This window comes from Ictidomys tridecemlineatus, chromosome 3, assembly GCF_052094955.1.
Source record: "Ictidomys tridecemlineatus isolate mIctTri1 chromosome 3, mIctTri1.hap1, whole genome shotgun sequence".
Taxonomy (NCBI): Eukaryota; Metazoa; Chordata; class Mammalia; order Rodentia; family Sciuridae; genus Ictidomys; species Ictidomys tridecemlineatus.
In genome coordinates this window covers 19,470,397-19,484,148 of record NC_135479.1, presented here as the reverse complement: position 1 = coordinate 19,484,148, position 13,752 = coordinate 19,470,397, and the positions used below count along the sequence as shown (strand labels likewise).

General features: G+C 51.7%; 2 protein-coding genes across 2 annotated transcripts; one reads left to right on the top strand and one right to left on the bottom strand.

Annotated features, from left to right (window-relative positions):
- Nucleotides 1–85: 85 nt before the first annotated feature.
- On the bottom strand, nucleotides 86–7,518 carry Vat1 (vesicle amine transport 1). The gene is made up of 6 exons (XM_005321912.5): nucleotides 7,001–7,518; nucleotides 3,545–3,752; nucleotides 2,838–3,008; nucleotides 2,643–2,732; nucleotides 1,763–2,004; nucleotides 86–1,613 (listed from the first exon to the last, which is right to left on the bottom strand). Exons 1-6 carry the CDS (start codon nucleotides 7,412–7,414, stop codon nucleotides 1,530–1,532), a joined length of 1,209 nt encoding a protein of 402 aa, XP_005321969.3. The 5' UTR covers nucleotides 7,415–7,518; the 3' UTR covers nucleotides 86–1,529.
- A 1,309-nt stretch (nucleotides 7,519–8,827) lies between these two features.
- Rnd2 (Rho family GTPase 2) lies at nucleotides 8,828–12,854 on the top strand. The gene is made up of 5 exons (XM_005321994.4): nucleotides 8,828–9,084; nucleotides 9,550–9,637; nucleotides 10,857–10,966; nucleotides 11,689–11,823; nucleotides 12,052–12,854. Exons 1-5 carry the CDS (start codon nucleotides 8,983–8,985, stop codon nucleotides 12,298–12,300), a joined length of 684 nt encoding a protein of 227 aa, XP_005322051.2. The 5' UTR covers nucleotides 8,828–8,982; the 3' UTR covers nucleotides 12,301–12,854.
- The last annotated feature ends 898 nt before the right edge of the window (nucleotides 12,855–13,752 follow it).

The following is a 13,752-nucleotide window of genomic DNA, read 5'->3' as shown; positions in this document are numbered from 1 at the left end:
CAGGGAAGAACCCTGACTTCCTGCCATCAGCACTGGCCTTCCAGGAGTTCACTTTTCCCTCCACTCTAAGGCAACATCAAGGACCCAGGGTTTGGCTTTTTATTGACACAAACACAAAGGCAGCTTCGGTAATGGGGTGGGGTACACAAAAGCAGAAATCGCACTTCCCACACGTAGGCCTCATTTAGACAAGGAAGAGGCTGAATCCCCCCACCCCCCACCTCCAATTAGCAATGGCTGGGGCAATAATCCTCCCTAATGCCAACTCAGCAGAGGGAGTTATTCTCCTCCCTAGGAAGTCCCCACTTTGGTTCCCATGGTACAGATCCTTACCACCCCCTTTATTTTCCTGCTCTATCTCCCCACCATGTAAACAAAGTTTGGGGCTGAGCTGAAAAGCTGCCTCCCTCTGGGAGAAGGTGGTGAGGCCTCCTTGACTACAAAGGGAATGTGCTTTGATTTTCACTTTGGTCCCAGAACAAGACACAACATTGCATCTCCCAGATCAGCCTGTTAAAGCTTCTCTTGTTCTCCTCCAGGTCTGATAAAAGACAGGACATGGCACAGACCACGTTGAGGGCAACTACTTTTTGCCCTGACCCCAAGATGCTAATGGCTGGCCCCCCACCCACTGGCACATACACAGATTTTTGGCAGTGTTGTAGGACTGGGGAGAAGTAAAACCCCATCTCCACCAGAATAAGGAAGGCACTGGGGAGGACAGGAAGGAGGAAGCCAGAGACAGGGATCCCCCCCCTCAAATACACACACACAAGCACAGGTTTTCCGATGCTAAGGCACTGAGAACAAATCCAGAGACCTCAGTGAAGGGTAGGGGTGCTCTGCCTTCCTCCCAGAGTTGTGACCTGGGACATGGGTCTGTTTCCTGTCCTTGTTATAAGAGGCGGCCTTGGTTAAGGTTGGCAGAAAACCTGGAAGTGGAAGTAATCTAACTGTGCTTAATAAATTGGGGACAGTCGACAAAGTTGGGAACTGATCAAGCCCAAAGGTGGGTGCTGGTCGGCCCTGGGCTGAAGGGACATTAGGGAGAGACAGGTACATGCTGGGCTCACACAGATTGGCCCCATATCCTGAGCTGACATTTCAATTCTTTGGAGAGGTGGTGGGGCAGGGGTGGGAGAGAAGATGAGGCAGAAGCGGAAGCACACAACAGGATGGGGAGGGATTAGCTAACCTTGGCACAAAAGCAGCACAGCAGGCCCGGGAAAGGGTGGGGGCAGGAAGCCATCAGCCTCCTTCTGACCCTCCCTGTCCCCTTGGCAGGCCCCAAACATCCAAGTGGTCACTTCCCAACCTCTTTGAGGGCAGGAAGGGGGGAGGGAGCAGCCCTGACCAAAGAGAAAGAACAGGGCCCGGAAATGTTCATCACCACAGAGACCTTTGGGGAGAGAGGGAGGGAAGAGCATTATGATAAGAGGATGAAATGTGAGAGTCTGGTGGTCATCAGAAATGGGGCTTCCCAACCTTCCCTTCCCTTTCCAGGCCTCAAGGGTCCTCAGTCCCTTGTCCTAGTTCTCCTTCTCTGACCCAGGAACCAGGAGGACCTTGCCCACATTCTTTTTCTCCTGCATCTGCTTCATAGCATCAGTCACCTGGAAGGAAAGAGAAGACTCTGATCCCATCTGGTCCCCGTCCCACAAGAGGCAGCCCAAAGGAGTTGTTTCCCTCCCTCATCCCTTGAGACCACACCCTTCACAAGGCCTACTTAGGCCCTGCCACCCTGAAAAGTCACCACACTCACCTTCTCAAAGGGCCAGACGGAATCAATGTGAGGTTTGATGAGACCCTGGTTGTACAAAGCCAGAAGGCGGGCCACCACGTTACTGACCAGCTCTACCTCACCCTCTAGGTAGCCCAGGTGAAAGCCACACACAGCCCGGTTGGCCTGTAGCAGCTGCAGAGCTGTCACACTGAACTGATTCCACCACGTGCGGGCTAGGGCCATCAGATTCCGCTTGGGGCCCGTCAGCAGGTTGGCCATTCCTGAGGGGTGGGGCGATAGGGCCTGTGATCCAAGTGCCAAGTACATGCCTGAATGTATGAATCCATGCTCATGTACCCCTGTATTTCCTTGCAATTCTCCATACCACTGCCACAGAGTGCAGGATGATTCCTTACTTCTGCTTACTTGGCCCAAATCCTCTCAGGCTCACTCAGAATCTAATCTTTATTTCCTTTTTTTTCAGTGCTGGGATCAAATCCAGGGTCCCATGCATGCTAGGCCAGTGTTCTACCACTGAGCTGCATTCCTGACCCTAAACTTTTTGTGTGGAGTAGTTTTTTAAAATGAAAATCTAGCTTGCCTAAGAGGCCCAGCAGGGGAAGTCAGAAGGAAAGCAGACTGGTTGGTTTTGTATCAGGAATTGTCCCCAGACAGGAGCACAGAGAGAACACAATGATTTACTATGACTCACAAGAAAAGTTACAAAAGAGAATGAAAGTAGCTGGCACCCAGCAGGCAGCAACCTGAGTGTAACCCTGATCCTCTCTGTAGAGCCCCCAAGTCTCTGCACCTTCTTCATTCAAAAGCCACAGGCTCTTATATCTCAGTTTCCCACTAATCAGACCTACCCCACCCTCCTGCCCCTAACAGCCTCTCCATCTCTGGCTCAAGAACTCACCATAGGTGACGACTTTGCCCATGGGTTTGAGGAGGTTGTAGCCCTTGGCAGTATCTGACCCACCCAAAGAGTCCATGACGATGTCCACTCCTGTCACAAAGTAGGGGATCCAGGAACAACATTAGGATCCACAGATCTAAAGACCTTCTTCCGGTCTTGTGACATCCTACCCACTCCCATACCCTGACCCCCTACCTTTGGGGGAGATCTTCTTGATCTCATCCACATAGTCAGTTGTGTGGTAGTCGATAGGATGTGTGACCCCATTCTCCTTCAGCACCTTATGCTTGCTGGCTGAGGCTGTTCCGAACACTGTCACATTCTCCACTGTACGACACAGCTGCACAGCTGCCATACCCACACCACCTGCAGCAAGATACCCAGAAAAGGTCTGGGGTTATAGCTCAGTGGTAGGTACTACTAGCATGGGTAAGGCACTAGGATCAATTCTTAGCACCCCCATATAAATAAACAGGTAGGTAGATAGATAAAAAATAAATAAATAAAGGTTCATTGACAAAAAAAAAAAAAAAAAAAAACCATCCAGAAGAAGCGGATATGGAGTCACCAAGTCACTATTCTTCATACTAGTCTCCCAAGGACCAGTCAGTCCATCAATTTTATTGTGCCTAGATTCACTTTGGGGCCCATGTCCAATTTCCATAATTAAGAATTGAGGGAGGGTCACTGGAGAAGAGAAGGTATGGAGTGAGGGCATGTTGCTAAGGACACTAGGTTGGACCTGGTGCCTGAATGTTACCATGGCAACTACACTGCAGAGGCCTCTAGGTGCCACAGGCCAAGGCAGCCTGGTGTTACCATGACAACAAACCAGACAGGCTTTAGAAGAGCCTGGAAGGAAAATCTGGTATGGAAAGGGGAAAACAGAAAGGATCTGTCACCTGCAGCCATGTGTACCAAGACGCTGTTGCCAGGCCTCAAATTTCCGAAGTCAAAGAGGACCATGTAGGCTGTGATGTAATTGACCAGCAAGGCAGCTGCTTCCTCAAAGGTCATGGCCTCAGGCATCAGGAAGGTTTGGGCTGAGGGCACAGTCACCTCCTCTTGCCACATCCCTGACCGGTTCAGCACCATCACCCGATCCCCTGCCTTGAAGAATGGGAGAATAGCAGCATTCAGTCAATTAATTCACCTAAGGTGATTTACTGACTTTCCACTATGTGCCCAGCCATCTTCTTTGAGATGAAATAGCAGTAGAGGGGCTGGGATTGTGGCTTAGCGGTAGAGCACTTGCCTAGCACGGGTGGGACCCGGGTTCCATCCTCAGCATCACATAAAAATAAAGGCATTATGTTGTGTCTATCTATATCTAAAAAAATAAATATTAAAAAAAAGAAACAGCAGTAAAAACAGCAATAGAAGTCATTGTAATAATAACAACATTATCAACAACAACAATAAGCACTACCCTTCTCTGAGTGCTTACTGAGGGCTAGGCCCTATGCCCTGTGCTTTATATATAAGCACCTAAATAATCCCTACATCAACTCTGAGGTAGATACTATCCTTATCTCTATTTTACAGATCATGCACTTAATTATTGTGTAAGAACTCTGAATGCAAGAAGATTACAGTTAGGGCAGCATGAGTATTATTGAAGAGATCAAACTGTTTTTGGTTATAAAAATGAGTTTCACTGTTTACTGGCAATGTGTCCTTGGGCAAATAAAAGTATTTAACCAGTTTTTCTTATCTGTAAAGTAGGGGAATGATGAGAATTAAATGAAAAAACTTAGTTAGGGACTTTTAACACAATGTCTAGCACATTGTAAGCACTTGGTAATGTTAGGTAATAACAATGATAACAATAATAGCAGAAGAGGAAGTCACACAAATAACTGAAGGAAGAGGGCAGCATGTGGTAAGGACCTTGCCAAAGCACAGGTAAATGTCTCTGAGTGGTTAGGGCTCGGTGTGATCCATCAAAAGTTGTATTTGAGGGCTGGGGATGTGGCTCAAGTGGTAGCGCGCCATGCCTGGCATGCGTGCGGCCCGGGTTCGATCCTCAGCACCACATACCAACAAAGATGTTGTGTCCGCCGAGAACTAAAAAATAAATATTAAAAATTCTCCTCTCTCTCTCTCTCTCTCTCTCTCTCTCTCTCTCTCTCCCCTCTCTCACTCTCTCTTTAAAAAAAAAAAAAAAAGTTGTATTTGAGCCAGTATTACGGGCTCAGAAAACACCTTCACCCAGAGATCATGTGGGAGGGGCAATGCATAAGGAATGACACACCATCCCACGCACTAGGAAAAGGTGTTTTCTCTCATTCTCAGCCACTTGCACAGGAGCCTCTTTGCAGGAGGAAAAGGGGACAAAGATAACAATCCTTCTAGCTTACCAACCAGGGCAAGGGAAGAGCAAGGAGGAGGGGGCAGTCCTCCGGTGAAAGAAAGAGCCTCTCCTGGCTCTCTGAAGAGTATGGAGAGGGAGGTGTGGGTATTGTTCCAGGACAATCCAGGTCTCTCTTAGTTCCTGCCAGGAATGATGGGAATCTATATTAACAAGACTTAGGATCTACAGGGAAAGGAAGTGGGACTCCTACACACTCCCTTTTTTTTTTTTTAATTTAATTTTTGTAGTATTGAGGAATGAACCCAGGGACGCTCTACCACTGACCTACATCATAGTCCTTTTTATTTTTTGTTTTGAGACAAGGTCTTGTTGAGTTGCCCAGTTGGTCTCAAATTTGTGATCCTCCTGCCTCAGCCTCCCGTGTGTCTGGGATTACAGGAATACACCATGGCCACAAGCCCTTTTTCACATCTTCAAGATCCTATACTCCACTGAAGAGGAGAACTAAGAGTAGACTGGGATCTTTCTCCACAGTTGTGGCCTGAGGTCTGGGGAACAAAGCCCTCCATCCCAGGACTCAGGTCTAACAAGTCCTAGGAGAGCTGCAAACAGTGCAGCCATTCGGGGTAGTGACAAGTCTCTAGCCTGGCTCATGGCTCACCCTCAGCCCATCACAGGTCAGGGACTTAACCCTCCCAGCCCAGACCACAGGAGGGAGATAGGGCCCTCCCCACAGAATCCAGGCTCTTACATCAGATTCTTCCCTAGTCAGGAAATCCTGTATTTATCAGGCGGAAAGTGGGTGGGGACAGGAGAATAGGTGTGTGGCCTTCAGCAGTAATGTGAATGGTGAATGACAATTCCCCCTTCCCAAATTCCTCTTAGCATTTTCTCAGGGGTGAGATTATTTAGAAGTCAGGGTGAGGGTGGGGCCACAGCTGAATTTAGGGAGAAACCTTTAAGGGCTTATGTACAATAATCTCAACAAATCTAGGTCAGATAATAGGAAGAGTGCATCCGCTCCTCACACAAGATTTGAAAAGAAACCCCTAAACACATGATGTGTCCCCCCAGGTTTTTCAAAAAGTTGCTCATATGGAAGTCTCTAGAGTTCAGGGTTGTGGCCAAGATTAATGACAAATGAGGAGAAACGACCGGCAGAGCTGGGCCAACCTGCTCATGGTGCCACACCTCCCCACTTTGCCCCAAATGGTTCCCAACCGGGGGCTTTCTGAGGTGGGGGTCCCCAAGGAAGGCAGAAGCGTTTCTTGGAAGCTCCCTAAGGCATCTCAGGGTTGTAGCCGGCCGGCTGAGTCAGAAGAGAAGATATTGCAGTCACGGGAGACAGAGAGCTCCAGACAAAGATTAGGAGACCCAATCCCACCTCCTCCACCCAACACTAGTCGGGTAGTGTAAGGCTGCTGGCGGTGGGGCAGCACGGCTCCCACTCCTCCATGACGGGCGTGTCCTCCTCCATGGCCCCGCTCAGGGAGGGGCCGCCTCACACCCCCACAGACCACGGGGCTGCATGTGACTAGGGCTCTGGCAAGGCCACTGCACCCCCGCCCAACCTCGACTACCCAGCTCCTCAAGCTCCCTTCGGATAAGAGGACGCTAACCGTCACTTAGGGTCACAGACTACAATTACCCAGGGAGTATTCGGTGGGCAGGGGTACAGACAGGTGTGGTTTTAGTGTGTAAGTGTGTGTGGGGTGGGGAGCGAGGAGGCATAGTGCGCATGCGCACGAGCGCCTTATTGTCTCCTCCCCACCCCCCGCGCACACCCCCCCCCCACCTAACCCCACTAGGGGGGTATAGCAACTAAAAATGGCTGGGGAAGGAACGCTAACTGTCCCCTCGACAAACAAATTTCCTTTCTCCAAGATCCTCAAAACATAAGTTTTTTTTCCTACGTCTTCCATGTCTGTCTACCCAGATCCGTGCCAGTTTCCCCCGCCCTGCCACACCCCCGGCGCCCGCCCACTCGTGCCCCACTGCCCCGCGGCCTGCGCAGTCCCTACCTACCCTGCACTGGCCCGCTCACCTTGCGGTCGTTGACTCCCTCGCCCACGGCGATCACAACGCCCGCACCCTCCATGCCAGGAGTGACGGGCAGCGGTGGCAGCCGGTCGTACAGTCCCTGTCGGGCCATGAGATCTGCAAAGTTGAGCCCGCAGGCCCGGACGCGCAACGTCAGCTGACCGGGCCCAGGAGCTGGGGGCACGGCCGGCCGGCTCTGCAGTTTCACCTTGTCATAGCCGCCGAAGCCAGAGAGCACCAGGCAGCGCAGCGGCGGCGGCGGAGAGGCGGCGGCCGCTCCTTCAGAGGCCGCGGGCGGCTGCGGGTCGCTAGTTGCCTCAGCTTTCGGGGGCTGCGAAGGAACATCTTCCTTGGCCCCTTCCTCGGCCGCCGCCACCACCACAGTGGCCGCTTCGGCTACCTCTCTCTCGGCGGACATGGCTGGACTCCCGACGAGCGAGCACAGCTGGACTGAGGGTGCACAGCTGGGGAGGGCGGGGCGCACGTCGGGATGTGCGGCGGCTGCGGATTCCAACCAGCTGGGTGGGGCGCCGGGTCTGGGGCGGGGCCTAGCGTTCAGACTTAAAGGGCCAAGGCCTCTGCAATGCGAGCTTCCAGAGCGGGGGAAAAAGGGGTTCAGTCGCATAGGACCACTGATACACATGAGGACATTCTTATAACATGAATAAATTGTGTTTAACTTACTTATTCACAATAAACCTTATGAAAACTTAAAGCTATGTTAAGAAGCATTCTGAAGGACAGTCCCGAAGTTTGAGTTTACATCAGATTTGGGGAACCAGCCACTTGTGGACCAGAACCCAATCAGGTTGTACCTCAAGCTCTGATTCTATCCATCAGTAACCCTGCAAAGAATCAGGCTTCATTTACTGTGGCATTACAGTGGCAAACTAAAAGCATGGAGACCGAACTTTTAAATCTTTCTGACTTTATTAACGCTTTGTGCCTCATTTTGCCTTCTGTAAAGTGGTGCTGGTGCTGTAGTTATATTTATAGGGTTATTTACAACAAGCAAAAATAAATCTAGTGTCTCCGATTTAAAGAAGCATTTTTAAAAGATAAACGATGACATGCAGATGCAAACATGGGTTTGATTACTGTTAGAATCTAAGTCAAGCCTGAATTGACTTTTGGGCTTGGCTCTGGCTCCAGTCCTCGGTAATTAGTTCATCATCATCTTTTTCTTCCCTTTCTCCTTCTCCCCAAGCTTCCACCAGGGGACGCAGCTTCCCCAAAACTTTCCACTCAGCACTTGGTTTAAGGAACTCAGTCCACGTTTCCCTGTTAGTCCAGGCCCGCGGTTAAGTCACTACAGCCCCAGACTACGGCCACCCGTCGCCATGGGGACGGAAAGCTATGATGTCACCCGCCACTGAGTGGGTGTGTAGGAGTCTATATTCCCATTTTCCCCAAATCCCCCGCCAGGACACAAGAGTGGAGGAGGGAGACGAAACCAAAGACTTTTTCCTTTCCCAGTCATCTCGCGCCCCCTGTGTTCAGGAAGTGGATAGCTGCCACCGCGCGTATCCGCACTGGCACACCTGCGTGCACGCGTGGGTCCCAGCCTCGTGAATGTGACGCTCACACCCTACCCTTCAGAACTTCGCTCGAACTCCGCCCCGCCCCCATTCCCAAGGACTTCAAATAAGCGGGGTCTTGGCCAGCCCCAAACCCTCAGGAACCTCTTAGACTGCACTAGGGACCTAGATCCCCGCTCAAGGACCTGGGTTCCCCAGGCTCCTCCCAGGTCCTTTGAGCCCCGCCCCTCGGCTGCGAGGGCGGGAGGCGGGGCTGGGGGCGCGGCCCCCAGCCTAGGGGCGGGGCGGAGGGGGCCGCAGCCCCGGGCGGGGGCTCCGCGCGGGCCCGCGAGATGCCGGTGTCGGCGGCCCGAGCGGCTGCAGCTGCAGCGGCGAGGGAGGTGTCGGTAGAGGAGGCGGCGGGGCCCAAGAGGGGGGCGGCGTGGGGGGCCGGCGCGTAGCCGGGACTATGGAGGGGCAGAGCGGCCGCTGCAAGATCGTGGTGGTGGGGGATGCAGAGTGCGGCAAGACGGCGCTGCTGCAGGTGTTCGCCAAGGACGCCTACCCCGGGGTGAGGAATCCGCTTTTTGAGAGGGGACCGGGGATGGGTGACAGGGGCCCCGGGGACGGATGGAAACGGGTGCCAAGGTAACCAGGGACAAGAGAGAGGGGCTTGGAGAGGGGGAAGAGATGTTGGGGGCTCTGAAAGGACTGCAGAGGATTGGGGTGGAAGGAATTAGGGATCATAGCGAGATGGATGGGATTTGGGAGAACCAGAGGATCCGGGAGGGCGCGCAGGGGGTAATGTCGGAGATTCTGGGCAGCTGAGAGGGAGAGAACTAAAGGCTGAAGGGATCCTGAAGGGGTCTGGAAACCTAGCAGAAAATCCGTGGAGGCAGCAGCTCCCGGGATCTCCCCTTTGCCCAACCCCAGACCAACTTCTGTCCAGGGACTGGGCTGGACCCGGTATGGGAGGAAGGAGGGCATTTGTGAGGACTGGAGAAAGGATTTCATCTTGACCCATCTGTATCTGCAGAGTTATGTCCCCACTGTGTTTGAGAACTACACCGCGAGCTTTGAGATCGACAAACGCCGCATTGAGCTCAACATGTGGGATACTTCAGGTAGCCAAGTCCCTCGGGGTCACCCTGACTTCTGAGGCCCCCAGCCTGACCTCTCCCTTGAGTAAACCTTAGATTCCAGGTCATCCTAGCCCATCCATCCAATTCTAGGAGAAAAGAATATCAAATATCTGCTTAAAGCCAGGGAAACTGAGGCAGAGCACACTCAGCCTAATAGAAACCATGTCCTGAAGGAGAAAGCCCCTCAACTATGTTCTGCCTACCTAGGAAAGTTGGGAAGGAATGGCTTTTATTTTGGAACAAGTGTTTTTAGGAACTGAGTATAGGAGATATACTTAGAATTCCTTCTTGGGGTAAAGGAGAGTGATTTCTCTGAGCTGAACTAAAGAAATCTGAGATCCATTCCCAAGAGGATGGGAGAGCTCTTTCCCTACCCCTGCTCCTTACCTTCCCCCCAAAATGAGGAGGGTTTTTATTTTAAGGCTTTAGAAGATGTTTGTCAAGGGTTGGGGGTATAGCTCAGTTGTAGAGCACTTGCCTAGCATGTGGAAGACCCTGGGTTCCACTGGGTGGGGAGGGGAGTCTGTCAAAACAAGCTCAGAAAGTACAGTCAGAATTTTGTGAGAATGTTGATAGATTTCCTGAGCTTCTCTAAGGGGTCTGAAACTCAAAAAGATTAAGAATTATTACTGTTAGATGGGTGCACTGGCATATGCCTATAATCCAACTACTCAGGAGCTTGAGGCAGGAAGATAACAAATTTGAGGTCAGCCTTGGTAACTGAGACCCTGTTTCAAAATAAAAGAGGCTAGGGGGCTGGGGTTGTGGCTCAGCAGTGGAGCACTTGCCTAGGGCATGCAGGGCCCTGGGTTCAATCCTCAACAACACATAGGGACAGATAAATAATGTGGAGATGTTGTGTCCAATTACACCTAGAAGATGAGTATTAAAAAAAAAAAAGACTGGGGATCAAGCTCTGTAGTAGAGCACTCTTGGGTTCAGTCCCCAGTATTTGGGGATGGGGGGAGTAGAGAATTATTACTCTTAGGGAAACCCAGAGATGTTTCCCACCATTTCACTTCCCCTCTGCCTGCTCCTCTCCTTGGAATAATACCAGAATTCTGTGATGTGTATTAATGATTGCTCTTTTCCATTCTCTGCTCCCAGAATCCCTTAACCAAGATTTCTTAAGTCTACTATTCCCTTCTAGGCCTGCCACTCACTCAGGACCCTTGTCTGTCCCTTCACTGTCTTCCCTCAGGTTCCTCTTACTATGATAACGTGCGGCCTCTGGCCTATCCTGATTCCGATGCTGTGCTCATCTGCTTTGACATTAGCCGGCCAGAAACACTGGACAGTGTCCTTAAGAAGGTGGGAGACTGGGGAAGCAGGGCAGCTAGACTGAGGGGACTGGACAGTATGGTCCTGAGGAAGAAGTGATGACTGGGGCTTGGCTATCAGCTGGATAGTGGGTGAAGCTCCCCCCCCTCAACTCTCCCCTCATTCCTCCTATCCCGCCCCTTCACAGCTGAAAACAATAGCTGGAGGATATGGGGAGAATAGAGAGAAGTATTCAGGGATTCCCTACCAGCTCTCCCCTTCTTCTTGGTTTGGGAGCCCCAGATGAAGGGAATGGGAATGTTGATCCTGGAGCTCAGGATAGCCCTGAGGCCTCCTCTTCAGGCCCCTATTTCCATGAGAAAAGCCCATGGTGAATGGACTGAAATCAGCTAGCAGCACCAGTTTCCAGTCAAGGGAGGGTGGGGTTTGTATGTTCACAAGAGAAAGTATGGGAAAGGGGAGTAGGAATGGGAAGATTCCAGGCTGGCAGACCCTTCCTAGCCCTTCAGGGCAGAGGAGGGCCCCATTCCCACAGCCCCATTGCAGCTCTCTTCACTATCTCCTTCTCTTGAACTCCACTGTGCTGTCAACCCAAGCCCAATATTCCCAGATCCTTTCTCACATGGGAGAATGCAGAAGGATACCTGGTTTCTGCATGCTATGAGGAAGGAAGGGCATCCTCCTGGTGTGGAGCAGGAATTTTCCCTGTGCCTCCCTTTATCCCTCCATAACTATTTTCTTCTCTCAAATAGTGGCAGGGTGAGACTCAGGAGTTTTGCCCCAATGCCAAGGTTGTGCTGGTTGGCTGTAAACTGGACATGCGGACGGACCTGGCCACACTGAGGGAGCTGTCCAAGCAGAGACTTATCCCTGTTACACATGAGCAGGTGGGACCTTGACCTCTAACCTAATCCTAACCTAGACCTCTCACCTCTGCCCTTCTCTGCCTCTGATTTGAAAACGCCCTACCTGGCTCGTCATTTTACTCTGTCCTCTGACCTCTGACCCTTGGCCTTCCCCAAACACTGACCTCCAACCTCAGCCCACAGCATCCATGCCCTTTGCTGAGCCGCAGTATAAGCCCTATAACTTTCTTTTATGCTCTTCTTTTCCAGGGGACTGTGCTGGCCAAGCAGGTGGGAGCCGTGTCCTATGTTGAATGCTCCTCCAGGTCCTCTGAGCGCAGCGTCAGGGATGTCTTTCATGTGGCCACAGTGGCCTCCCTTGGCCGTGGCCATAGGCAGCTGCGCCGTACTGACTCACGCCGGGGACTTCAGCGGTCCACTCAGCTGTCAGGACGGCCAGACCGGGGGAATGAGGGCGAGATACACAAGGATCGTGCCAAGAGCTGCAACCTCATGTGAGGGGCTGCGGTGGGGAGTGTGAGGAGGGGTGGTGAGGGGCACAATTGTTCCCTCGCCTGCATCTGGGCTTCCTGACCTCCTGACCCTGGCTGGGAGGTCAGGGCAGTTAGAATGAGAAGTTTTTCTGGCCAGGAGAGCTGGAGGGCAGAGGGTATTACCATTCCCCACATCCTCATCCCCTTTCCTCTCCTCTGGAAGTTGAGGGAGCTAACAGGGTGGGCATCTGGGGCATGAACTGGGATAGGGCATGTGGGCATTAGGGAAGATGGCATCGAGCAATGACTTTGGTTGAGTCCCTATATTAAGCGTACCTTCCCTCTCCACCCCTGGTCTTTAAATCCTAGTCCTGGCTTCCTTCCCTAAGGAAAGTGTCCATTTTATGATCTTTTTTTCTCTCCTCTCACTTCTACAGCTGTTCTCACACATTCTAACCTCCAGGCAACACACACTACATTTTAAAGCAAGGAGAAGCTCCTTCCCCATCAGCCCACCAATCCTAGCTTTCCACCTCCCTTCCCCCAACAGTCCCAAATAAAGCCCATGTCCATGGAAAACGGCTGTGGCTTTAGTTTTGTTGCTTTCTCAAAAAAACAATCTAGTCTCTAGCAGCAAGGAGGGAAAGTTAATCACTGCAGGGGACTTTCCTGTCCATGCCCACAGGTGGAGCAGAGTTGAATCACGCCTGTCCTTTTAGGAGCCAGAGGTCAGGGGACGAGATATCTTGGGACTCTTCATTCCAGTTAATGAGGCAGACAATCCTCAGGCCATTAGGGGTCTTGGAGTGGACTGATGTGCAATCACGTTACCCAGCCCAGCTGGGGCTGCCACTAGCATGGGAGGGGTCCTGCAAAAGTGGTGCAGGCCCCTTGCTCACCATCTCCACCCATGGCTTTGAGTCTATTGATACCTATTGATCGGGGTCACAGGGTAGGAGGGCATCAAGAGCCTCCGTGTTACATAAGTTGACACTGCATAAAGTTTCCCCAAAAGTCACTCATTTGATTCTGGGGTCTCCCTAAAGACAGGGACTCTCTACATTCCATCCTGAGTTCCTTGATGTTTATAGGGGAGCATCAGCTCTGAATTTAGGGTCACCCCTGCTGTCCACTAGAGAATGAAAACCAGTGGAGGGGATGGCAAGAACAGTTGTTGTCAGGAAGGACAGTGCTGGTCTGTTTTCTTAGGAGTCTGGTTTCAGATTGTCCTGTATTCCTTCCTTGGCTCTGGTCCCACTGGCCTCTTTTTGGTGACATTCTCCTCCAGGAACTATACTTGACCCTCCCCTTCTCTCCCAGCCTTAACCCCAGCCAATTCTTCCAGACACATTGGGAGAGAACACAGATCTTCACTTCCCTTCTGGGGGATTCTACCTTAATTCACAGCCCATTCCGCCCTAGGCATTTAGTAAATGTGCATGGACCATTATGGGTCACACAGGGGCTTGGAAGCCTG

Coding starts and splice junctions, on each gene's coding strand:
- Vat1 (XM_005321912.5), bottom strand. CDS start 7,414: ATGTCCGCCGAGAGAGAGGTAGCCGAAGCGGCCACTGTGGTGGTGGCG. Junction 3,009..3,544: donor CTTGGTACACATGGCTGCAG/GTGACAGATCCT, acceptor ATCTTGCTGCAG/GTGGTGTGGGTATGGCAGCT. Junction 2,733..2,837: donor CAAGAAGATCTCCCCCAAAG/GTAGGGGGTCAG, acceptor ACTTTGTGACAG/GAGTGGACATCGTCATGGAC.
- Rnd2 (XM_005321994.4), top strand. CDS start 8,983: ATGGAGGGGCAGAGCGGCCGCTGCAAGATCGTGGTGGTGGGGGATGCA. Junction 9,085..9,549: donor CCAAGGACGCCTACCCCGGG/GTGAGGAATCCG, acceptor CTGTATCTGCAG/AGTTATGTCCCCACTGTGTT. Junction 10,967..11,688: donor TGGACAGTGTCCTTAAGAAG/GTGGGAGACTGG, acceptor TCTCTCAAATAG/TGGCAGGGTGAGACTCAGGA.